We start from the raw sequence: 26,495 nt of genomic DNA on the forward strand, positions 1-26,495 counted from the left end.
GTCGGTGAACCCTCATCTTCTTCTTCCTCTCCTCTCTCTATCCTCTCTCTCCCTTGCAACAGGCGATAGGACGGAGCGGCGGCGACCGGAGTAGGCCGGCAGAGTGCCCCCACCAATCCCACCTCCTCCAGCATCGGGGATGGCTTTATCTGTGAGGCCGGTGCCGACGGCTTGGCTGTGCACCAAGGCGTCCGTGTTGGCTGCTGCGCGGCAAGGTTTCACACCAATGGGAGTTGTGGCGGAGGCGGGAAGTGGTGGGCGTCGCTGCTAGGGTGGTCGGGACATCCAGACTACATCAACACGCAGCCGGCGCGAGGAAGGAGGCGCGACCGTTGATGGGGAATCTGGTGGGGAGTAGAGGGAATCTGCGTGTGCTGACTTGCTGGTCCTTCTCCCCGTGCGCCGTCATCGAATTTGCTGGCGAATCACCGCGCGGTGGCACGGAAGTGCGGGCAGCTGTGAAGGGGGTTACCTGGGAGGCGCTGTCGGCGAGGTAGATGACGACCTAGTGCGAGATGAGTGGATGGCCTCCACTACTGTGCGGACCTATCTCTCCATTGCGTAGTCGCGAGAAGTTTCTCTATGCCTATGAGGGCTGAACTCCCCCGCCGTTCGTCGCCCTCATCCACGTGCAGCCATGGCGCCCCTGATAGCCCCGTGGTCCGAGTGTATGCTCGTCCTCCCTGCCACCATGGCTATAAAGCTAGCACGCATGCGCACTCCATGTCGCCACCACCACGCTATGCATTAACCGCCGCTACACTGTCCGTTTCCAATCCACCACCTTCAGTGCTCAATCGACCAAGCCGCCACCACCCCCAAGCTCCTTGTCCCTCTGTGACCCTATTTCACTCCTCACCAGTGCCCAACGACCACCGCCGCCATTTTCTCTAAATCCGGCCACCACCGCCACCCCAAATCCCAAAATCTGGAGTCTCATTGCCTCCACGCTGAGCACCCAAGCTGCTCTTTGGGCCACCGCTCGCTTGCACCTAGGGGCCACTTCTTCAAGCTCTACCCAGCCACTGCCCTTCATCGCCGGAGTCGCGACCACTGAGAAGAGGAGCAAGAGAGAGACAGAAGAAAGGAGAGGATGATGACGTGTCATACTGGCATGTGGGGCACACGTCGGTCCCAAGCTGACTCAGCTGCCACGTCAGACAAAACCGGGTTCAATACCACATAAGGACCCAAAGTGAACCGATATTGTAAGTCAAGGGATCCTATATATCTGGTTTTTTGGTTGAGGGATGATTTTGTATCTCAGTGACAAGATGAGGGACCTCATTTGAACTTTTTCTGAAAGTAAATCATAAAGGGGATAAGTCTATTATGCCTCCCTTATGTCTGGCTCGAGATTGAATCGCCTCCCTCAACAACAAAACTGTATATAATATCTCCCCAAAAGAAGCATACATGTTGTAATCGTATGACGACTTAGCATAGGTGGGTGGGAACAACTACTAGCGCTATCCAGCCGAGGGCCCGTGTACCCCTCTAAGGCTCTAATAATACACTATAATATGTTGGAATCAGGAAGGAGTGCTCGTAATCAATATCTGGGAAGTAGGCTTCGACTTAACCTTGTTACCAAATAACAACTATCTTGTATAAGTGTCATCTTCATGTTTGAATTTTCTATGCATTCTTCCACATTTGATTACCAATGGTGATTTTAGAACTATTTCAGGATCGTTTTATAACCACTACAATCAGGAAAAAAAGAGAGGAAAAACTCAACCAGCTCATCACGAGCCAACCACACACCGATGGCACCACCATACACCACTGAGAAGAAGACCTAGCACCAAGCCAGCCGCCGCTAATATTCTCCTGATTTTCTATGTTTCCTCGTAAGGCCCTGTTTAGTTCAGAGGTGAAAAGTTTTCGTGTGTCACATCGGATATATGTACACACATTTGAAGTATTAAACGTAGTCTAATAACAAAATAAATTACAGATTCCGCCTGTAAACCGTGAGACGAATTTATTAAGCCTAATTAATCCGTCATTAGCAAATGTTTACTGTAGCACCATATTGTCAAATCATGGCGAAATTAGGCTTAAAAGATTCGTCTCGCAATTTACTCGAAATCTGTATAATTAGTTATTGTTTTCTATATTTAATACTCCATACATATCAAATATTTAATATGACAGGGTGAAAAGTTTTTCTCTAGGAACTAAATAGAGCCCAAATCTATTTTCGGGCAGATTGCATGTAGAGCCTATATTGTGTCGAGCCTATAGAAGGAATAAGTCCATTTTACCTCCCTCATTTCTTGCCCTCTGTCGAATAACATCCCTCAACCACAAAACCAGGTATAACAACTCCCTTATCTCCGAAAACTGGTGTAAATCGACTCCCAAGGCAGTATTGGGTCCAGTTTTAGCTTATGTGGCATCCACATGGTATCTAGGTGGCATTCACAGTAAAAAAAGATTAGGTGGGATCCACATGGGGGCCCTCCTATCACCCCTCCCTCTCTCTTTCATCTCCTCCTCTCTTACAGCCTCACGCCTTCCATCGGCTCGAGCGGCGGTGGTGGGGGAGGAGCTCGTCGGGAGGCCGTGGCCGGCCTGGCGCAGGGGAGGAGCTCGCCGGGATACCACGACCGGAGGGGCGCATGGGAGGAGCTCGCCGGGAGGCCGCGGCCGGTCGGGCGCCGGGAGGAGCTCGCCGGGAGGTCACGGCCGCTCGGACACGGGGGAGGAGCTCGCCGGGAGGCCGCGGCCGGCCGGGCGCCGGGGAGGAGCTCGCCGGGTGGCCGCGGCCGGCCGGGCGCCGGGCAGGAGCTTGCCAGGAGGTCGTGGCTAGCCGGACGCGGGGGAGGAGCTTACCGGGTGGTCGCGGCCAGCTGGACGCGGTAAATCTTGTACTCTCCGAACGCCGTCGCCGTCCTGCTCGCCACGAGGTGGTGGTGGTGGTGCCACCGCAGGTGCCGCCTTCTCCCGCCGGCCGCCAACGCTCGCTGCATGCTGCCCGCATCTGGGGAGAGAGAAGGGAGAAGGGAAAGGAGACACGCTGCACGCCGGCTAGAGGAGTCGAAGAGATAGAGAGGGAGGAGCTCGCGGAGGATCCACCTGGATGTCGCACTCTTTGACTTCCCACGCCGTGGACCGCCGACGTTGCCAGGCCGCTCGGCATCAAGGCGGCACAATTCTCCGTCTCCGGCGCGTTCATCATCGCCTCCGCACACTGCCTTCACGGCGATCGCTAGACCATCGAGGACCCCATGTTGACGCCCATGGGGTTCCTGCCGTCGTCGTTGCTCGCCACCGTGCGGGCCAAGCGGCGTTGATTGAGGAGGCGGCAAAGGACAGCAACGAAGAGGACTAGATGCAGAACGCCGCCGCTAGGCGCTAGCCCCCTCCCAACCTGTTGCGTGCGCTCCAGCTGCGGCGGGATGCGGAACGTGGCCGCCAGCGCGCCGCCACCATCTCGAGTTCGGCATCCTGAGGAGCTCGGCGTCGGGCGAGAACGATGATGACGAGGAGGAAAATGCCACCCTGTCGCCACGCAGCACCAGCAGCCGGCTGGCTGACATGTGGGTCCCACCTGATTACTCAGCCATTCAACGGGTCAAAGATGTCACGTGGGACAAAACCGCCTCCGAAACCGCTTGGGGAGTCAATTTGCAATGGTTTTGGCAGTTGGGGGATGGGTTATACCCGGTTTTGCGGTTGAGGGATGCGATTCAACCAAGCGCAAGAGATGAGGGAAGTAAAATGGACTTAGTCCGCTATAGAAACACAACCTGGGCTAGCTCGTTCATTGACAAGGCCACGACTAAAGCCGAGGCCCATGATGGCCCACGCAACAGGAAAATCAATCTGGACCGTCCGTGCGCGCGTCGCCGTGAGCGTGAGCCTCACGAGCCGTCGGATATAGGGAACAAACCTAGCGTTTCCGTTTTCTCTCTCTACAAAATGCGGCGCGCAGAACCGCCGTTCTCCATCGCCTCCTTCCCCCTCGGCTCTTCTCTCGTGTTCTAGGGCTCTTCCGTTGTCGGTCGCTTCCTCTTGCATGATAATGATCTTCTGATTGGATTGCGTCTTTCTTTCTTTTGTTGTAATGCTGCTATTTCTAGCGGGTTGGATTTGATATTTTTTCCCTCACTTTCAAATCTCTCTTTTTTTCTTTCTCTGTTTGTTTTGCGGGTGTTTGTGGATTGGTTTGGCTGGAAGGAAGGTGATGCAGATGAGGAGACGCAAGATTTAATGGGTAATTTGCGTCTGAGGCATCTCTGTGATGTCACACCCTTTTTCACCTTGGAGATCTGATGCATCTACAAATCTTCTGCCTCGTTATTAATTTTCCTGAATTACGCTTTGCTTTTTAAAATTTTGTTCTTTTTCTTTGGTGAGAAAAAAACCTTTCTAGATGCAGTTAGGGGGTTGGATGATATGATGATCAAATTGTTTCCCTATTGGTTTGATTGGCCGCTATGATGGCCTCAAATTGTATTAGCTCTATCTGATCATCTTCCCCCACATCCACATTTTTTGTGTTGTTTTTCCGTCTCCTGTCTTCTCGTCTCTTAGATCCTTGTATTTGTTGAAAAACTTTTTTAGATCCTTTTAGTTCATTCCTATTTCTTCTTTTAGGTCCTTCTAATTGCTGATTTTAAATCCTTTTTGTGTTTCAAATGCCGCTCAATATCGCGCGAATCTTTTAATAACGTCGTATTGGTTCAAGTAAAATTGCTTAAGTTGAAATGACAGCATCCACTTATCTAGAAGTACTTACCTCATAAAAAACTCAATTCTGACGTCCGTTCTGAAAATGATCTCATAAAAAAACTAGTTCTGAGAATAAATCTGAATCTTTATGATGGTAAAACTGAACAAAATGTAAATTTATTCTTAGGATCTGATTCCGTTTGGACAGAGAGTGGACAGAGAGTCTAATTGACTTAAGCAATTTTTATATAAGAAAGGAAAAATAATCTGAATTTGAATTAGACTGCGAAGGAAATTATATCTTTTACTTTCTCTATTTCAAAATATAAGGCACAACCACCCTTAACATAAAGACCAAGAAATAATTGTCATGAATCACCACAATTAATCCAATACATACTACCAATATCAATAGAATTTAAAGATCTTGTGAGTATAGGATTTATAATAATAATAATTTAGGGGAGAGAATGTACTAATTAATTGTATGTATGAATGCACGCCTTATATTATGAAACGATTTTAAAAATTAGTTGCGCCCTATATTTGTATGTGCTCCCAATTCGTATAAAAAGTCGTATAATAAGAAAATTCGTATGTGCTCCCAATTTGTTGATCACTCAGCTTGCTGCTTGAGATGTAAGCTGGGCACAAGACAAAATTGATTGGTTTTACAACCCTATAATCTCAGTCTTATACAACCCTATAATCTCAGTCTTAACCTTTTCTGTCTACCCTTTAAAAATTATATAAATATTATTTATTTTATGACTGGTTTTATCTTAAAAAACTAGAATCCTAATTTATACTTTTACATATTTATACTAAATTTTAATAAAACGTGAAACATTATAAAAAAATTTGGATGAGGGAAAATTCTGATGAGGAGGGTTTATTGGGCCAGCTGATAGCCTGATACGAGGACTACATTCATAACTGCGACGATGTATGGTGTTGATGGGTCGGTCGTTGGCGCAGGTGCATAACACTTGGAAAATTGGACGCGACTACAGGCAGCGCAGCGAATGCACTCGTTAGTGCTAACCAGTGACCACTCTCTTTTGCCCAAAATAATATTCAATCCACAAAATTTATACCTATTTCACATTTAAGTTTTTCTAAATAACTATTTTACATTTAAGTTTTTCTAAATAAGTTGCTTCTATTTGTGTCTTTATGCATTCAAAACTTAAATAAAAAGATAAATTAAATGTTTTATTAGAACCTAATGAGTTATCTGAATACTCATTGGTTGTATGCTTGCATTCACTCTTTAATTTTGTAACATCCAAGATGATTTAATTTCTCCTTGATCTTGGTGATAAAAGTAATACGTGTAACTTTTGTGTATGGAGGGAGTACATGTTAGTGCTAACCAGCCACCACTTCTTTTTTTTACCAAAAATAGTACAAGGTGTATTTACTCGTTACCCTTCTTACTAAAGTAGTAGCACCTGCCACTTGCATCCTTAATATCCATCTAAATTTCAAATAAAATTTTCTCTTAAATTACTTATATGATATACGATCCAATTACACCGTTGTGTTAAATCTGTACAACAAGATCTTACATAATTATATTATGATGAAAAAAACATTTATGTTTATAAATTACTTTTATTATATACTAAGTTACTTTTATCATACATATAAATTACTTTTAGATTTGATTAAATTACGTCCTATATATTCATAATGCTATGATGTGATTACTTTTATTATTGTTTTTAGTCAATTTCATAATTTATGCTGATTAATTTAGTTTCTATATAGTTATGTTTGTATCCCTACAACGGACGTCATGACAAGGTTAATTTCTTTTTGTCTTAAGTTACTTCTGTAATTTATGTAAATTACTTTAGACTTTATTGAAATTACTTTTATTTGTCTAAGAAGTAATTTAATGAAATCTAAAAGTAATTTAGATATATTATAAAAGTAATTTGTAATTTTTCATCGAATATAATCATGTGAGATCTTTTTATAATATTTATTTGTAATGAACACAATGGTGTAATCGCATTGTAGATCGGATAAGTAATTTGAGAGAAAATTTTATAAGAAGGGAAAAAAAGACATGGATGCCTAACACTCTGATGCTTATCTCAAACTCTAAACTCTGATGCTTCTTGACTAAATCGGATGGCCGCGCTAGGCGTCGGAGCGTAAGACCAGATCGAGAGGCCTCTCGTAGTCTCGTTATAGATTTTACGTGGAAAATTCCCTGGCAAGGCTCTTCTCTCTCTCTCTTTTTAAAAAACTTACTCCCTCCGTCTCAAAAAAAACCAACCCCGTACTAGGATGGAACACATCCTAGTATATGTCCAGATTCGTTGTACTAGGATGCATCCCATCCTAGTATGAGGTTGGATTATGTCTAGATTTATTGTACTAGGATACGTAGGTTAGGTTTTTTTGGATGGAGAGAGCATGTGTTTAAAGACAATGTACATGAGTTACATCCCAAAAGGATAAAGCTGTGAGAACAACTAATTTAAAGAAAAGCCCCTGAGTAACATATGCAAAGGACTTAAATAGCTAGATACATAAAAATCAATCAAGTCGTTGCAACGACCACATCGGTAATAGGCGTATCCTTATGCATGGCAACGGCACTAACAGAAAAACCATGGTTAGCTACAATGAGTAGAGACAAGAGCATACGCAAAGGGACCTCTTGACAAAGGTTAAAGCCACCTTGGTTCATAGGAGAAATCATCAGCCAACTTTTGTAAAGCTATCATTGGAGATGAAGCAGATGATCACCGTAGGTGTGGGAGACTTGTTGGAGATGAGAAACAGCCGGTGCAACCTTTTGTTCGACGTGCTAGAGGATAAGCCCTCAACCCTAAGTTAAACAGCAAAACCCTCAACTAAATGGTGTTGGAGGTGAACCCAACATCCACCGGATTATAAGACGATGCCAACAAGAAGTTGAGATTCATCATGTCCGTCAAGCAGAGACCAGAAGAGTCGAACGCCGAAGACCCTCTTAAGCTACACAAAGAATAAAAAGACAAGGCTAGATCTAAACCTATCTTGAGTTGGACCCCCTCCCCTCCACGCGACAATTGAGAGGCAGTCGGAGAAGGAAGGGAAGGGGCTAGGATTGGAGCTTTTTTTTTTCCACCCGCTTTTTGTGAGGGACTTCATGGTGAAGCGATCCTGATGAGTCTCTTCTCACTCCCTATTTCTCCCCGGATTTAGCCAGAATAATTAACTATTTGTCACTCTTACGGGTGGTTCTAAAGAATGTCATTAGATTAGATCCATATTATAGACGATGAGTAGCAAATTCTTAATTAACGAATCTTAAAAGTGTCAAATAATTAAATGTCCTGTTTAGCCGCCTCCAACAGAACGGAGCGTACATCAATCTCTCGCAACTGATTTCCCTCATTTTGGGGTTCTCCTTTCATGCGTATCACCACCGGCGCGACTTGCTTGTTGGGTTGGTTGGATCACTTCTTTTCCTCTCACCTGTTCTGCATTTTTCTGTAGCACAAAAACATTTAAGATTTTTTTTTAAAAAAACCCTACGCCTCGAAGAAGCCATTACTAGTATTAATTTCTTAACAACAACAATATATATTTTTTAGATAATGGAATTACTAGTATTAATTTCTTAACAACAACGATATATATACGATGTCTTGATTTCCTTTGGACTGACCTGTGTCTCATACAGTACTGTACTAACACTGACTGCACTTAACGTGGATAAGTCAAGACAGAGCAAGATCGGGCGAGAACCTTGAGGCATACATACTTCTTGTATGTATCCAACGTTGATCCATCCTAGGATTTGGTTTGGATCAAACAAAGCATTTGTAAATTTATCAGACTTCTTATATGTATATATCCAGTTAATTAGTTATCAACTCCGTACGTGTCGTGCAGTAAATAAGGTTTAGGAAATTAGGAGGGAGGGGGATTTGTGCTCTAGCTAGCTGCTAGCTGGAAGTGACGCCGCGCCACCATCCATGATGATCCCGAGAGCTGAGTTCAATTACCGCGCGCTGGTCGTCGTCCTCCCCGCCGGCGCCGTCGTCGGCGTCATGCTGTACCTCGCCGGAGCACGCTGGGTGCTCCTGCTCCTCGCCGCGGTCACGGTCCTCCTCTGCCTCCAGCTATCGCCCAGGGACAACGCCGTCGATGGCGCCGCCGCCGCCGCCGCTGCCGCAGGCCCAGCTCAAACAGCTGATCTCCCGCTGCAACAGCCGGCGGCGCTCCCGCGAGAGGCGCCCGCAGAAGGTGATCTGCGTGGGCTTGGCGCGTCGTCGTCTCCGGTCTTCGTCGTCGCCGTCCTGCCGGCGTACGCGTGGAGGAAGAAGGCCGCCGGCGACGGCGACGACGGGGACGGCGAGTGCGCGATCTGCCTCGGCGAGGTGCGGCGAGGGCAGGTGGTGAAGCAGCTGCCGGCGTGCACGCACCTGTTCCACGCGAGGTGCATCGACAAGTGGCTGATCACGTCGCAGGGGACTTGCCCGGTGTGCCGGACTCCGGTGGACTCCGCCGCCGCCCTGCAAGCCGTGAGAGTTGCCGATCAGCCACCGTAGTATATCGTTAGGTCTTTTTTAACACCCAGGTGCATTTGCACCACATGATGTGCATCAATATTCGAACGTAACATCCCGGGACTTCTCGGCTGTGTCTTCACAAGTGACCAGTGTCTTGTACTATATTTTAGACTTAATCTTGTGATTTATCTTTAGTGTGAGTTGTAAATTACACCGGTGGAGAAACCATTTTTAGTCGGTCGGCCGAAATCCACAATACTCGCGGTTCCACTAAAAACCGGGACTAAAGATGATCTTTAGTCTAGGTTGGTAGCTACAGCGAGCATATTTGATATTTAGTCCCGGTTGATAACACCAACCGAGACTAAAGAATATCTTTAATCCCGGTTCATATGTTGTCAGGGGCTGTCACGCCCTCCCGGGATCTTTAGTCCCGGTTGATAACACCAACCGGGACTAATAATCCGATCCAACCGGGACTAAAAGATTGGATTTTTTAGTCCCGGTTGTTAAACAACCAGTAAAACAAAGCCTCTATCCATGCGTGCGCATGCAAGTCTCCTCTTCCATCCTTATCTCCTCTCCCATCCAGCCATCCTCTCCATCTTATCTTCTTCTCTCCTCCTCTCCTCCCATCCTTCTCTTCCTTCTTCTCTCACCCCATCTCCTCCCCCTCCTCCCCTCCCTTCCCCTCCGGCGGGGCGGTGGGATGGAGGCCGGCCGCGGCGGCCCCGGGCGGAGCGACGGGATGGAGGCCGCCGCCGGCGGCCCGGCGCGGGGCGGCGGGCTGCGTCGGGGGCGGTGGTGGCCGGCTGCGTCGGGTGGGAGGCGGCAGCCGGCTGCGTCGGGGGCGGCCGGCGCCGCTCAAGAGGACGGCGGGATGGAGGCCGCCGCTGGCGGCCCGGCGCGGGGCGGCTAGATGGAGGCGGCGGCGGGCTGCGTCGGGGGCGGCGGCGGCCGGCTGCGTCGGGCGGGAGGCGGTGGCCGGCGTTGTCGGGGGCGGCCGGCGCCGGTCGGGAGGGCAGCGGTCGGCTGCGTCGGGGGCGGCTAGCGTTGGTCGGGAGGCGGCGGCAGGCAGAGAACTTCTTTTTTTCTTCTCTTCTCAGTGCTATCTGATGAATGCTGAAGATGTTGTTAGATGTTGTTGTAGATGTGAACTTTTTTTTCCTTCTCTGTTCTCTATGATGAATGCTCATTGTTCTGAAGATGTTGTAGATGTGAACAAGTGTAAAGAATATGGATGCTTTGTTGTTTGATTTTACTCATTCGATCTATGATTTAGGCTTTGTTGTTGATTTTATTCATTCGATCCACGAGCGAAAGCTAAAGAACAATCAAAAAGAGAAAATGCCAACCGGATGAAAGGAAAAAAAAAAGAAAGCCAAAACTTTTTAGTCCTGATTGGTAACAACAACCGGGACCATATTTTTAGTCCCAGTTGATGTTACCAACCGGAACTAAAAAATTGATCTTTAAGATCGCAATCTTTAGTCCTGGATTCGTAGTCCCGGTTGGAAAACCGGGACTACAAAGGGTTACCAACCGTGACTACAAAGCATTTCTCCACCAGCGTTAGTGTGTGCACGAGTTAGCTAGATCATGAAAGTGTTAGCCCAAAACCGGAAGACGTTGGCCTAAATGACGTTGTTTTAATTCCCCCTAAATAATCTCTCCTGTCACACACAGTAGATTAACTTGGTAAGTTTGTGCAATTTAGTGTAGGAACTTGAGAAATGAGTATGCTAGAACAACAACCTGCCAAGTGGGTACAACCTAGTACAAGAACTTAACAAATGAGGTTATTTTACAACGATTTGAAATGTGGGTGTGATTTTCTCTATTATTATCACTAAGTAACACCACATGCTTAATTATCTGTAATTTTTATATAGTTTTGGACTGCAATTTGAGGCATCCCATTTTCAGATTAGATGATCAACAATATTAAGGGTTTAATTAAGTGGATCGATTCATAAATCCACTTATAAGTTAAATAGTGCATAACCTTGTGTACTACTATCTTATTTTTTTTTTTTGGCTATTTTGAAGAGAGAATTGTCATTAAAGACCACTTTGCCTCTAGACACGCCATATTTCTCTAGTGTCTATAGACAAAACGACATTGTTGTGGTGTAGTACTTGGGAAAAGACCACACGTTTGTTACGCGTCAATCGCACAGCAAAACTTGCGCGTCAATCTAGCTAGATAGATTTGGTAATTAAGCAATAATCGTTCATGTACACAATGTACGAAGTTAAAAAAAAGCAATACACAAATGAAATGATCTTATATACCTCAGGCCCCACTAATCTCGGTTGAAAAAACAGAATCAAAATCCGAATTAAATACACATACATGCACTCCCTATTAATCAACAGAGCGATTCCATGTCGGAATCGGCGATCTACCACGATCGCCTATATAAGCAGCTTAATTTGCTGCGTCTTCTCTCGATCGAAAGGAGATTAATTAATCTCGCCATCGTCCCGTCATGGCCGCCGCTGTCCGGTCCGTGTGGGCGGACAACTTCGCCGCCGAGTCGGCCATCCTCCGCGCCGTCGCTCCGCGCGCCGTCTACGCCGCCATTAACGTCCAGTATCCGGGCTGCGTCGTTTCCGCCTCCGCTGCCGCCGGCGACCGCCGCTGCTACTACGACCTCACCGCCGAGGAGCGGTACAAGGTGGTGAGGGCGAACGCGGACGAGCTCAAGCCCCTCCAGCTCGGCCTCGCCGTGCGCACCGCCGACGGCGGCCGCTTCGCCTGGGAGTTCAACCTGAACGAGTTCGACCTCGCCGCCGACGGCGACATGTGCGAGCCGGGCTCCGTCGACTACCTCCGCCGCCGCGGCATGGACTTCAACGCCCTCCCCTGGTCGGGCGTCGGCGCCGCCAGCCTCGGCCGCCTGCTCTGGAGCTCCGGCCTCCTCGCCGCGCGGCCGTCGTGGGCCACCTTCGCCGGGGCCTACCACGTCGCCTACTTCGCCAGGATCTTGATGCTCGCCGTCGCCGTCGCCGGCGGCGGCGGGGCGGCGAGGCGGCTCCCCGCCGACGTCGGGGGATTCGAGGAGATGGTCCGCTCGCTGCTGGGGCATCACGTGTACGACGTCAGGTTGCTCAGGGGCCCGCTCGCCGACGTCGCGAGGCAGCTCGGCGCCGCCGTCCCGGCCGACGCGGCCGCCGCGGGGCTCGCCGGCGCCGGCGCCCTCATGGCGCTGCAGGCTTTCGAAGCCCTGAGGGAGCAATGCCGCGGCGTGATGCCTCATCGTGGCGTGCTCTGTGGGATTCAAGCAAATTAGTTTGTTTGTTAGTTAGCTTGGTAATTACGCGACAAAATTAATGTAATAATCGGGTCGAGGTGGATTGCCAGGCGAAAGCGATGATCAAACGCATGCAGAGCCCATGAGTCCAAATCCGAATATGGGCCTTGTCAGATGAACAGATTCAAGACTCATCGCTAAGATTGGAAGCGGTGATCGATTCTTTTATGTTGTTTTGTTACCGCATCCTTAGTAAGCCCAATAATATACTACCTCCTTCTCTAAATGTTGTTTGAAGTTGGTTAGTTCAATTTTGAGCTAACCACGTTAAAAAAATATAAAGGGAGTATATATTTAATTAGCCATGTAACTGGGTAAGTGTCCTCACTCGTTGAGTTGAATGATTTAGTTGTGTAATTGCGTGAGTATCCTGAATTGTGTAAAAAAAAGGTTATATTAATTAGAAGATTTCAATTTAGATCGAATTCACTTATTCAGTTTAAATGATTGATATCGATTTTGCTCAAGTACTTTGTACATATATTTACTTTCTTTCTTGAACTAGTTTAATTAGTAGCATATGGATTATACCGTGATTCAAATTACTCGCTCTAGTATTCATAAAATTCCAACATACAATAATTTGTTAAATGTTTATAGTTTAAAGAAAATGGTATACGTCGATTTTCCTCCAAAATCTAGTATCATAATATCATAAATTTATTATATTTTATTGTAAACTTATTCTAATATAAAATTGATAGTTGGAATTTTAAGAGTTGGATCGAATTTTGTTATATAAACGTCAAATATTTATGTTTTGTTATATATCGAATTTTAAGAGTATTATTTTGTGATACCCGCCAGTACATTTAAAATAAGGACACAAATACACCGAGAGTGCTAGCTGGATAGTGCTAAAGAGAGACACCCTTCTTTCCAAAAGAAGTTACTAGTACACTCAATATCTATGTATTTTTTTCTTTTTAGAGAAGTTTATCTTAAAATACTTATCCGATTTATAATCCGATTATACCGTTGTGTTCGTTGCAATTAAATCTTTACAACAAGATCTTACATGACTATATTGCGACGAAAAAATATATATATATATGTTGTAAATTACTTTTATTATATATGTAAGTTACTTTTGTCATATACATAAATTACTTTTAGATTTAATCTCTTTAATAACTTATATATTCGTATTATTTTTAAGATATATCTGCATCATTATATTCTACATAAAATATGTGACAATGCAAGATCCATATTTGATATATATTTAAATATTTTATTAATTTAAAAGTAATGTATTTAAATTGCAGAAGTAACTTAGCTATACAATAGAAGTAACTTAGCTATGCAATAGAAATAAGTTTCTATAGTAGAAGTAATTATATGCAACAGAAGTAACTTAGTTATGTAATAGAAGTACTTCTAACTCTCAATAGTAGAAATAATAATTTACATAAATCATAAAAGTAACTTAGCATAAAATGCAAGTAAATTGTTACAACATTAGAAGTAAATTCGTTGTAAGAAAGAAAATATGGTCTATCGAAAAAATAAATTAAAAGTCCACAAATTATAGAATTGACTAAAAACAATAATACAAATAATCAATTTAGAGCATTATGAATGTATAAGAAGTAACTTAGTCAAATCTAAAAGTAATATATATATATATATATATATATATATATATATATATGATAAAAGTAACTTACGTATATAATAAAATTAATTTACAAACATAAATATTTTTTCGTCACAATATAATCATGTAAGATCTTGTTGTAAAGATTTAATTGTAACGAACACAATGGTGTAATCGGATAAGTAATTTTGGAGAAAATTTTATAAGAAGGGTAAAAAGAAATGCATGTCAATATAGATGTCTAGAAGTTTGTCCGTTGTCTCCCGTATAGATGTGTAGGCTTTCTATACTGTCTCCCGTTAAGACAAAACAGAGATGCCTCTCTGTTTAGATTTTACCTTAAAATAAATTAAAGACAGAAGGAGTCACTATATATGTTTTTCTTCCGTACAATTGAGATTATAACGTGTAAAGCATTTGTTCACTAATTGTATACCAAATACAATTTGATTTCTATAGATAGAAGAGATAAGTTAAATATAGCCACTAAATCTTGCTTTGTGGCCTTCTTAATCCTATAGCATGTAAAGAATTGAACAAAATCTATGCTAACTCCCTTTATTATTCGGCATCCTTGAAGCGTTTCATCACATACAAATCCTACGTATCCCTGAGTAAACATACATAATACAACTGTCCCTTACTAATTCCTGTTCTTGAATTGGTACAATAAACCACACGTACCGAGTTAAATGAATTAAATTTTATCCTCTGGTTATGCAAGACACGCCAGAAATCTGACCGCTTGTGTCTGTGTACCAAAATTCGTTGATCAAATCACATCACCAAATTTCTTTCTTTCTTTGCTAGCTTCTTTGTGTGATATTTCCGACTGAAACTCCCAACACATGATGCGTGTCAACACGCGAAGTTTTCAATATCAAATTAGTTTCATTAAATGAAACATTAAATATATTTTAATAATATATTTTTTTATTAGAAATATTGCTAAATGTTTCTATAAATTTGATTAAGAGTAAATTGCACCCACGGTGCATTAACTTGGTAGGTGGGTGCAATTTGATGCAAGAACTTGAGAAATGAGCGTTCTAGTGCAACAACTTGGCAGGTAAGTGCAATTTAGGACAAGAACTTTATAAGTGATCGCATAAATGCAACAACTTGCAAGATATGTACGATTTTGATACAATAAGTTAAGAAGTTATGCAACAACTTAAATTATTGGAGCACTTTTTTAATGCATTTAATTTTTCAAGTACTTATTTTGACAATATACTAGCGTGGATTTGTATATAAGCATATTTATATTTTTATCTTAATAACTAATAACTAAAAATCAATTAAATTGTATGTAGAAATTATTATATTTCGGTTGAGATTTGAGAATGTGAAGAAAACAAAAATTCTTAAAGATAATTGGATGTAAATTGGATGTGCAGTATAAATCTTAAAGATTAAATTTAATATTGTAAAGTAATATCCGTAGGACTGCTATATAATAGCATATTGATATCGCGAAATAGAACTCACCTAGCATATGCTTAGCTAATTTGTCATGTTTTTATACTAGAACGCACTCATTTGTTAAGTTGTTGCACTCGAACGTTCAATTTTCAAGTTATTGCACTATATCGTACCCACCCGCCAAGTTGTTATACCGTGGATGTAATTTACTCTTTGATTAAACTTAAAATAAATTGCTAAGAACAAAAAAAAATTCAAAACGACTTATAATATAAAACAGAAGTAGTTAATTTCACATCTACATCGTTCATCCCTGATCCCTGCTTCAGAGTTCAGAGTTAACTAGCTTACTTAAACCGGCAACTGATCAGTTGGATCAACTTGTTGCTGTGCCGGCGCCGGCGGTGCTCCGGCCGCCAGCTTGCCCGGATCAAGCTCCCGCCGGCACAGCGGGCACGTCCGGTGAGCGGCGAGCCACCGGTCGATGCAGCCGGCGTGGTACACGTGCTCGCACGCCGGCAGCCGCCGCACCATCTCCCCCTCCCGCACCGCGCCCAGGCACACCGCGCACTCCCGCCCGCCGCCGCCGCTCGCCGCCGTCGCGCCACCATCCTCGGAGCTTCCGACTACATAAGCGTAGGCCGGGGGGAGGGCCTCGACCGGGAACGGCTCGCCGCCGCCGCTGTCGGCGCCAGCAGCGACGACGACGACCGCGCCCTCGCCGTCGACGTAGCCGGAGACCGCGTCGCGCTCCCTCCATCTCCGGCAGCAGCAGAAGGCGAGCGACATGAGGGTGAGGAACGTGGCGAGGAAGATGGACAGGAACACCGTCGACACGACGATCAATCCGCGCGGCGGCGGGCCGGACGACGACGCCGCCTGCCCGCCGCCGCCGCCGCAGCATGTCTCGACGCCGCCGCCGCTCATCACGACGACTCCGACGAAGCGACGAACACAAGAACGAGCTATTTTGCGACGACGGCGACGACGACGAGGAGTCCATGTGCCGTTTTGCCGCGTATATAAATATGTACGACAGGAGGAAGAGAGATCGAGATCATGGCCGCCAACGTTTTTGAGCTTTGTCAACGACTATAATATAATTATTATTACAATGGTTTAATACTAGTGTACTAAGTAAAGTCAGAAGTGAATTAAGCTGGCATGCAGAAATGTTCGTCATGTCTGACATAATCCTCCGTGACTATACAAATCTTTGGTAATAATACTGATGTTTGCTAAGTAGATATATATGCATGCACTAACTAATTCAATTTCTTAATATTTATTATTTCTTCTTTGCCCAATAGGAGTTGAGAACTTGACATCGATCTGTAAACAGAATCCATTGGGGTTAATTTATTTGCTCAAACGATCGACGCCCTGATATTTGCTTGCGCAGTTGTTATCACTTAGCAGCCCTGATATTCTAGTTGAGTAATTAATGATGTGGAAAATTTTACAGAGTCTGGGTCAAACTTGTTATTTAGTTAGCTTGACGCCCAAGTATTTATATATAAATATATGCCAGTGATTATTTATGGAGGGTACTCAATTTTGTCCTTTCCGCTCTTGGAACAATTTTATCCCTTGTTTATGTTGTCTAAAAATCTCCTCTATGGAATTGTCCCATGGACCGATCGATATATATTATATATTCAGTAAATTTCTTAAATTAAATACTTTGGTCAAACTTTAGCAAAACTACTTACTACTCCCTCCGTCTCAAAATATAAGTATTTTTAGCACAGTGACAAGTCAGACTTTTTGAACTTTAACTATTAATAACAAAAAAAGTAAAAAAATCAATCATGTAAAATTGATGTTATTCGATTTATCATTAAACAAACTATTATAATATGCAACTCTTTTTATTTAAAATATTTTGCTTTTATAGATATTGTTGGTCAAAGTGGCATCTCGAAGACCGTGTCAGAGTTCAAAAATACTTATATTTAGGACGAGTGAGTACAATATAAGGCAGAGTATCATACTCATACACCTACTTATATTAGTAATAGTATTATCACAACACTATATATTTTAGAGTTATCATACCCTATTATTGTGCTAGTGTCTGGAGTTAAAAATAATCTGTAATTACTTCCTCCGTTTCACAATGGAAGACTTTCTAGCAATACCCATATTTATATGGATGTTAATGAATCTAGACACATATGAATATTTAGATTCATTCATATATTTATGAATGTGGGCAATGTTAGAAAGTCTTACATTGTGAAACAGATGGAGTATTTGATAAAATTGATGCTAGTTGTCTACATTACAACTTAAATGTGTTGTTTTGTGATAAATATTTATAGTTTTGTGATACACCATCTTCCATATATGTAATTTGATATTAGTTTCATTAAGGTATATGTAATCTCATAGTTTGATTAATTAACGTAGGTATGCTATCTCAGCAAACCACTAACCTAATAGCTTAGCGAGATCTATAGAAAATATTCTTTCAGATTTACGTGGAAGCAATCAGGAATGTTAGCTATAGAATGTCAATACTTCATGTATAGAAAATACTTACTCTTTTCATGCTATCTTGTACTAATTGATTTTGGAATGCTCTGCTCCTTGGACCAAAAAATATCCACTGTTTGGAATCAAGTAAGAAATGCCATTTGAATCTTAATATTTTATATTACTAAGAGAGTATTATAAACCAAACCTTAAGTATGGGTGTTGACTATTAATTTTTTTTTACAATGTGTTATTTGGCGCAGTGATGCAGTTGAGTCTTGACTGAATAAGACCATGGAAAAAGCATAGCAGAGCAAATGCTAAGACTGAGACAGAGCCCATGTACCGCAGGCCATACCAACTAATCTGATACTCCCTCCGTCTAAAAATATAAAAATATAATGACAAGTCAAATATTTTTAACTTTAACTATTAATAACTAAAAAACTAAAAAACTAAAAAAGATAAATCATGTAAAATTGTTGTTGCTAGATTTATCATTAAACAAACTATCATAATATGTAATTTTTTTTAAAACATCTTATTTTTATAGATGTTATTAGTCAGGACGGAGGGAGTAATTCACATGGTTACATACTGTCTGATAATCCGCATAATCAGCCCCTACCAACTAACACAACCTACTCCTTACGCAACGGAATAAGTTCACCGGAGGTCCCTCAACTTAACAGCGAGATTTTTTTAGGTCCTTCAACTACGAAACTAGAAATGTATATCCCTAAACTTATATAAACCGTGCACTCAAGATCCTATAGCAGTATACGTAGATGGTTTCACTGACGTGGCATCCTAGTCAGAAAAAAATTAAAAAAATACGTGGCGCCCACATGTTGGCTTCATATTTTTTTTCTCCTTCTCTTCACTTTTCTTCTCCTCTTCACTTTTCAGGAGCCGCGGTGGGCGAGCGCGGTAGTGGAGCGGCAGCCAGCTGTGGCCAGAGCGGGCGGCGGGCGAGTGCGACGGCGGACAGAGCATCGGTGGGCGAGCGTGGCAGTGGAGCGGTGGCGGGCCGCGGGCGGAGCGGACGGCGAACGAGCACGGAGACACGGCCTACAGGTCACGGGAGGTTCGGCTGCCAGCGGCACCGGCCAGGGACGCAAGAGAAGGGGAGGGCGTTGTCGGCGGCGGGAGGTGGCTGGAGGAGGAGGTCGCCAGCGAGCGCGCTCCTACTCCTTCTCCAGCTGCTACCACGCAGGCGCGGCGGCGATGGCCCTGGCGCAAGTCGTGGCCTCGGCGGTGCGGCCGGCGTTGTCGTCATCCCTCCCTCCTGCGGCCACCGCATCCAGTTCAAGCTCTACGCCCTCGACGATTATCTTTGCTGATTAAGGATTAATTAACTGTGATTGATTCTTGATTGCTTACAGGTGATCAAGGACAAGCTGATGGACGCCATCGAGGGGCATGTGCTGGGAGAAGCCGAGCTCATGGTCGTCTTCTAAGACGCTAACTCTCTGCATTTTGACATCCCGGCGCACGGCGATACCTCCCGTGACGACAACCAACAACGAGCCCCTGCTGACATCCGTGGTCTCCGTCCGCGCTCGCCCACAGCCGCTCCGCCCAGCTCCCCGCCCACCGCCCGCATCCGCGCTCGCCCTAGTCGCTCCGCCAGCTGCTAGCCTCCCTCAAGTGAAGACAAAAGAGAAAAGTGAAGAGGAGATTAGGAGAAGAAAAGAGAACGAAAAAAAATGTGCAGCTGACATGTGGGCCCACGTATGTCTTTTATTTTTTTCTGACTAGGATGCCACGTCAGCGAAGCCACCCCTATATACTGCTATAGGACCTTGAGTGCACGGTTTGTGTGAGTTTAGGGGTAAACATTTCTGGTTTTGTAGTTAAGGGACCTCAATAAATCTCGCTGTTAAGTTGAGGGACCTTCGGTGAACTTATTCCTTACGCAACAAATACCATTGACGAGCCCAGCCCAGCCAAACTGCCAGTTGTGGGCTAATCACTTTATTGGGTTGAAAATTCGGTCTGAAAGCAAGAACCACATGTGACACCGGCCTGATTACAACTGTAAGTCCATAAGTACTCCCTCATTCCAAAAGTATTAGTCCTATTTCTTTTTCACCAAGACCAAGAAGCAATTAATTCATTCACCATGTGACAAAACCAATAAACATGCAACCAATAAGTATTAAAATAGTTTCTTGGGTTCCTATCAAGAATTTAATTTAGCACATAAAGATTACAAATAGGACTTTTGGAAAAACTGGAAGGACGGAGTATAAGGCGAATACATAGAAGACCCCTTATCTTTTTACTGGATTACAAAACCGCCCCCAACAGTAAAATAAAATATATGCCATCTCTTAGCTTACAAAATCAGATCACTCTAGGTCCTTGCACGATTTTAACCCCAGTTACGTCCGATGTGGCAGCAGAGTCAGTGTGGAACTCATGTGGGTCCCACGTAACAGTGAAACCTCAGCCTCTTCGTCCCCTTTCCCCCTCTCCCCTCAGCTTGTTGCCCTTGTCCGCCCATGCCACTCCTCACACTCTCCGACGCTAGCGCGTGTCTGTCCCCACTACCGCCGCCTCGTCCCATCCCTCTACCACGCGTTGCCCAGGATGGTTGGCAACATCGCCGACAAGCTTGTCCGTGGTAGCGGTGGTGCTGATGCCCTCTACCGGAATTGAATAACACTGGTTGCTGCAAACAGAAAAGAAGCAGATATGAACCTTGCGTCACCGCCTGAGAGCGACCATGGAGAATACCTGAAGATTTTCCTCTTATGTTCCCACTTTCTGACGAGCCTCAAGCGAGGGACGAGGCACGGTGGCAACGGAGCTCCAACCTCCTCGCGATGCTTCCCCTCCCCGCGGCTTGGAGAGCGAGGGCACTCGGCGATGAGGTCGGGGCCAACGTGGTGAGTGCCCTCCTCTTCAATTGGCGCTTTCATAGGGCGGGCAGCTGCTCAAAGCCCATTATCATGACGCTCCGCCCCTCGGCCTCGACCGCAACCTCCGCCTTCTTCCTCTTCACCATCGATTTCTGCTTCTGCTCGACCGTCTCCATCACCAGGATCGCTGGTGAGTTCCACTCTGATTCGGGAAAACCCAGTTCTGCCTCCAACTCACGCTCCTCACGCCCCTCTCTCCGCCATCCACCTCCTACCTCTTCCTCCACTCTGACATCCCTCACAGAGATGATGGGGATGGCGGTGACGCCGCCGCTGTCGCTGCCCAGCTCCTCCCCCACCGGCCGCCGCCCACACCCAGCTCCTCTCCGTCGGCTGTTGCCTGTCTTTGCCTGCCACGCCCAGCTCCTCTCCCCCACTGCCGGTCACCAAGAAGGAGAGGACGGGAGGAGAGAGGAAGAGAGGTGGAGAGGGGAGGGAAAGTAGTCGCTGATGTGGGGGGTTCATATAGGTCGCACGCTGACTCAGTTGCATATTGGACAAAACTAGAGTCAAAACCGCTTAAGGACCTAAAGTGACTCGGTTTTATAAGTTAAGGGATAACATATACTACCTCCGTCCTAAAATAAGCGCAGCCATGAATTTCCGCGCCCAACTTTGATCGTCCGTCTTATTTATATTTTTTTCATAATTAGCATTTTTATTGTTATGAGATGATAAAATATGAATAGTACTTTACTTGTGACTTATATTTTTAATTTTTTTTCTAAAAGTTTTCAAATAAGATGAACGGGTAAAGTTGGATGCGGAAAATCATGGCTGCACTTATTTTGGGACGGAGAGAGTATGTGATTTTTCGGTTGAAAGACGATTTTGCAAGATGATGTACCTTCTTTGTATTTTTTCCCAATAAAAAATACTCCTAACTCGGCTCGGCTCAATTTGACTCGAAGAGTTAACGAGTTGAATAGAGTTCAAACTATTAATCATTTGCTTATTAACGGGCCAACTCAAGGTAACTTGCCAGTGACGCGCTTAGCTCGTGAATGGTGACGCATTAAACCGCAAACCGTACATAGGTTGTCACGTATAGGCCACATGCCCACTATCGTACACTTAGCATGGTCGATGTCATAGCCCTCTGTCGGTCATAAGCTCACAAATGGTGCTAGGCTGCTAACTACTTTATCCATTTCATAATATAAAACTTTATAGCATTACTCATATTAATATAGATATAAATGAATCTTGACATATATATATATTTAGATTCATTAACATCTATATAAATGTGAGAATGCTAGAAAGATTTACATTATTGTCGAAACAAGATTTCGGTAATACTAAACGGGGGTGGCTATCAAGCTGGAAAAGTGGATGGGTTTAGAGACAAGGAATTTTATACAGGTTCAGGCCTTCTTAATCAAGAAGTAATACCCTACTCTTGTCCGGGGATTGATCCGCCGAGTGTATTATTGATCGTATGATCTAGGAGAAAAAACCGTGCCCCTAGAGGCACCCGGACCCCTCCTTAGATAGGGGAAGGGGTCCGTATTACAAAATACAGTCCATATCCCTAACGGAATAGGTAGTTACAGATAAAATACAATCGTAACCGACTAGGGTCTCGGATATTTCCTTGACATACAAGTTTAGAATTTAACCCAAGTCCTCTTAAAGACATTCTATCTATACATGGCACCCCATACCCAGTCGGACTATACATGCCGTGTAGGTATGGGGTATCCATAATCTCCACAGTAGCCCCTGAGACCTTTACAGTCGATGAAATAGCCTTCTCTCGGAACGTAAAGTAATAATCCGAGTGCTTCAATTTCTTCTGGAAAGATCTCCTGAGTACCAAAATCAAAGACTGTGAAGGGCTGAAAATAAATAATCAGGTGCATCGAATAGATGCACCTAATTAGGTGTAGCCCCCGACTATATGAGTAGCTAAAAGCTAAACATATAGTCAGAGTGCAAATAACATCCATCCGAGTGGTTTTACAACCGAATTATCCAAAATATCATACCGCTAAGCATATGCAGCGTTTAATAAAACGTCTAGCCGACTGCTTTAGCTTGAATATACCAAAAATGAAGATATAAAGAGGCTCGAGTAGAAAATACTCTAAATGTCCATAGATCAACACATATGACAAGAATCTGAGTAAAAACTCAAAAAGATCTATCAAATGTGATATAAATGTGATATCATGAAAATCGATGAGTCTAAATAGCCTAGGCTATAATTCATGCCATAATCAAAATAAGCATATACCATGCCGAGAGAATAACTGTTCAAAAACCAGTCATCTCAACAAAACCCGAACAGCTTTTGCAGCCTAAAAAGACTTACAAAACTAGTATAACACTTTTTTGTTGGGCACCTTTTTATTGCATCGTAATAATTCCAAAGAATTATCTAACCGCGTCAAAAAGGATTTTAACAGCATTAGGCTAAACTGTCGTGAGCAAGTGTTGCCAAAACAAAAATGCCTAAGTCCCTAAGGATCACAACTAGCTACGCTGGTAATAGAATTGGGCTGAAGTACTGTATGGGCCTAGGCCCATTAGTACTCCTGAAACCCTAGCGAAATAAATGCCGAAGTCACAGCAGTGCAAAACCACACCGACGAAAGCTAGGGTTAACAAATCCACTCGGATCCATCCTCCTGAGCTTCACATAAACCTTCCGCGCAACCACCACATCGATTCCCCATCCATTTCCAGCCATATCTCGGACCAAATCACACCATCCAATTCGTATTCATGGCGGAAGAGAGAGAAAGCTTCGAGAGTCAGTGGGTGCCCTCCGATGTAACAGAGGAGAACCTGAAGGAGAAGGTGGCGCACGACGTTCTTCCGGCGAAGGAGATCATTGGATGGCGTCCAGCGTTCGGCGAAGCATTCCCGACCCCCGACACACATGAAGTCGTGGTATTTTCTTATTTCTTCTATGGCAGATTTTCTCTTCCAACCTCAAGATTCTTCCGGGGAATTTTGGACTTCTATGGGATTGGTTTGCATCACTTAAACCCGAACTTCATAGTTCATATCGCCAACTTCATACACGCCTACGAAGCTTTTTTGGGTGCCAGGTCACATTTTGCCCTATTCCGCCGCATCTTCTTCCTCAAGCCCCAACCGAACAAGAGTAAACCATGTGTTGTTGGGGGGGGGGGGCTGGTTTCCAACTTAGGGGAACTTTGAGCCAAAAATATTTTTCTATGCCCTTCAAAACCTCAAACAAAGGCTGGCATGCAAACTGGTTCTATGTACAAAACCCCGAGTCTGCACTTCCCGAGTACTCCTGTCTTCCTCCAGTTTATCAGGACACCTGGAATTCACTTCCAATGGGAGAAGAAGCCGCTCAGGCGCTTGCCCTGATGGACCGTATGCTGAAACTGAAGGAGCAAGGCCTGCAAGGAGAACAGATCACCCGGCATTTTATCAAGAGCCGGCTAGCTCCAATTAAAGAGAGATCCCGCACAGCCTTCGAGTTTGATGGCAGGCATGACCCGAACCGTGAAGATCCAGACTCTCTTGATTTTAAGGTCATGAAGGAGAGAATGTACAAAATCTTCTCAAACGCTATCGTGGTCAGCTATTCGCATTTGCTACCAGTGGTGCTATACAACGCCTTCAACCCTCCTCCACCGGTATGTATTCAAACATTTCAGCCTTCTTCAAAAGTATGCTTTTATCTTCTATTAAGCTAATTGAAAGTTTGAAATATCATGCCCAGGAATTTGCTTTGATTAAGTCGGATCCTCCAATTGCTCAACGCCGATCACCTCGCCGGCAGACTGGTCAGGCGAGTGGAGGACCAAAAATTCGGTCTGATACTCAGCCAAACACCTCGAAATGAGCCAGCCAGTCAGACTCCCGCAAGAGGAAAATGGTTCTGTGTGATGATGAAGGCGGCGATGCTGGAAAATCTGGCAATAAAGAGGTGACTGGAAAACAACCAAGGCAAACCAATCCGAAGAAGAAAACATCCAGTCGTCCCATGCCAAAAATCAGGAAATCTTCCAGGTACAAATCATTTGGCCATCTTCCTTGTATTGCTGCGCACCCACTGTTGAAATAGTATTAATGGCATAACTCAAATTCGTAGGAAGCTGTCTGACATAGATCCTTCCGGAAAAGACTCCGAGCTGACTGACATGGAGATGGGCCCTTCAAAAGAGACCGGGCCAGTTGCAGAGGATCGCCCGAGTGACGAAAAACCGGCAAATGACAATGTAGAACCCAGCAACGAGCCCCCGACCGGGAACCAGTCGGCCGAAGCTGGAGTTGGTGCTAATCAGGAGCCCTCGACTGGAAACTAGTCGGGTACAGAACCAAATAAAGATATTCCCAAAGTAGAAGCTCAAGCTGACAGCCCTCCTAAAAAGGATGCCAGCGCCGATCCAGGGTCCAGCTCTCCTGTTAAAGTACAAGGGCTTGCTCATCGCCGACCGGAAATCATTACAGGTAAACACATCCTCCGAACCCATTTTGATCTGACAGACTTTCTTCAATTGTTTCACCTTTATTCATGAATGCCTAAGGCCCAATGATCGGCGATGAAGAAGAGGTCCTGTGGATACAGTCAGCTGAAGATTCTCGCCCACCCATTTTAGTCAAGTGGTGGGATGACGACATGCAACCTCAGGGAATTGTGATAAACAAGCAAAAGGAAGATGAGGAAGTATGCCTGCTGAAAAAGGCACTCGGCCAAGCTACTCGCATCGTAAATGTAAGTCTCCTTATACACAGCTTCAACTATCCTGTTTGACACTTTGCTCAAATGCTGATAAATTCGTATTGCAAAGAATCCATCTCAGAAACAAGGCGAAGACTGTGACTTTTGAGAAGTTAGTTCCTCATCTTGGAACCCTTGAGGCCACTAGAAACCAGCTGCACGAAGCTAAGGAGCTTGCTAGGAAAATTGAGCATGATCTGAGGGACCGGATCGCCAAGCTTCAAGACTCCAACTTTGGGCTGAGCGGTTCGTCAAAAGGTAAATAAAATCTTTGTCTAACTTACTTATGCTGCCATCCATGTGATATCAACTAACAAGAAGCAATGCAGTGCAAGCTGCCAAGATATCCGAACTGGAAAAGCGGATACAAGCTCTGGAGAATGACAAGTTCTTTATTAGTTTATTTAAGTCAGATATATTCTCATCGGTGTGGGTTCGTCGATTAGTGTTCAAATGGGTGCTCTTGTACGATGACTCTGGATATAGAAGAAAGTTCCTGTGCAAGACTAGAGTAGTAATTAACAACTTAGGCGTGATGTTTAGGTTAGAAATTACCTTTGTTTGTTGTGTGCTCCACGGAGAGTGAGTCAGGCGGCACGTGCTGACAGCCTTGTCCATCTTTTGTATTACTCCACGTTCGGATACATCATAGAGCTTAAGGCCGGACTCAGCCTGGTAGACCAGGGGAGGGACGGTGCCTGAAGCATTCGATAGACTTTTACCTTTAGCTTAATCAACTAAATAAAAGACATAGGAATCCTCTCTAGCAGATTTATCCTAAGGTTGTTGTCCTTGGATTGAATCTTGGTAGTAGATAATACACGCATGTTTCTCATG

At 44.5% G+C, this 26,495-nt stretch overlaps 3 protein-coding genes and 2 non-coding genes across 5 annotated transcripts; 4 read left to right on the forward strand and 1 right to left on the reverse strand.

Moving 5' to 3' along the window:
- Positions 1 to 4,192: 4,192 nt before the first annotated feature.
- LOC127778196 (small nucleolar RNA Z101) lies at positions 4,193 to 4,292 on the forward strand. Its single transcript, XR_008018462.1, has one exon. It is a non-coding gene; the product is annotated as a small nucleolar RNA Z101 (small nucleolar RNA).
- A 108-nt stretch (positions 4,293 to 4,400) lies between these two features.
- On the forward strand, positions 4,401 to 4,487 carry LOC127778197 (small nucleolar RNA Z102/R77). The gene has a single exon (XR_008018463.1). It is a non-coding gene; the product is annotated as a small nucleolar RNA Z102/R77 (small nucleolar RNA).
- Positions 4,488 to 8,529: 4,042 nt separating this feature from the next.
- LOC127775464 (probable E3 ubiquitin-protein ligase ATL45) lies at positions 8,530 to 9,242 on the forward strand. Its single transcript, XM_052301711.1, has one exon. The coding sequence runs from the start codon at positions 8,667 to 8,669 to the stop codon at positions 9,240 to 9,242; it is 576 nt and encodes a 191-aa protein (XP_052157671.1). The 5' UTR covers positions 8,530 to 8,666.
- Positions 9,243 to 11,695: 2,453 nt separating this feature from the next.
- LOC127776978 (probable CCR4-associated factor 1 homolog 9) lies at positions 11,696 to 12,606 on the forward strand. Its single transcript, XM_052303513.1, has 2 exons — positions 11,696 to 12,361; positions 12,571 to 12,606. Exons 1-2 carry the CDS (start codon positions 11,696 to 11,698, stop codon positions 12,604 to 12,606), a joined length of 702 nt encoding a protein of 233 aa, XP_052159473.1.
- A 3,202-nt stretch (positions 12,607 to 15,808) lies between these two features.
- On the reverse strand, positions 15,809 to 16,517 carry LOC127778071 (RING-H2 finger protein ATL74-like). The gene has a single exon (XM_052304717.1). The coding sequence runs from the start codon at positions 16,470 to 16,472 to the stop codon at positions 15,897 to 15,899; it is 576 nt and encodes a 191-aa protein (XP_052160677.1). The 5' UTR covers positions 16,473 to 16,517; the 3' UTR covers positions 15,809 to 15,896.
- Positions 16,518 to 26,495: the final 9,978 nt, after the last annotated feature.

This window comes from Oryza glaberrima, chromosome 6 (genome assembly GCF_000147395.1).
Source record: "Oryza glaberrima chromosome 6, OglaRS2, whole genome shotgun sequence".
NCBI lineage: Eukaryota > Viridiplantae > Streptophyta > Magnoliopsida > Poales > Poaceae > Oryza > Oryza glaberrima.

What these genes read in the sequence shown, in the direction of transcription:
- LOC127775464 (XM_052301711.1), top strand. Translation starts at nt 8,667, where the DNA reads ATGATGATCCCGAGAGCTGAGTTCAATTACCGCGCGCTGGTCGTCGTC.
- LOC127776978 (XM_052303513.1), top strand. Translation starts at nt 11,696, where the DNA reads ATGGCCGCCGCTGTCCGGTCCGTGTGGGCGGACAACTTCGCCGCCGAG. An exon ending in CGAGGCAGCTCGGCGCCGCC is followed by an intron (nt 12,362 to 12,570) that starts GTCCCGGCCGAC and finishes GTGGATTGCCAG; the next exon opens with GCGAAAGCGATGATCAAACG.
- LOC127778071 (XM_052304717.1), bottom strand. Translation starts at nt 16,472, where the DNA reads ATGAGCGGCGGCGGCGTCGAGACATGCTGCGGCGGCGGCGGCGGGCAG.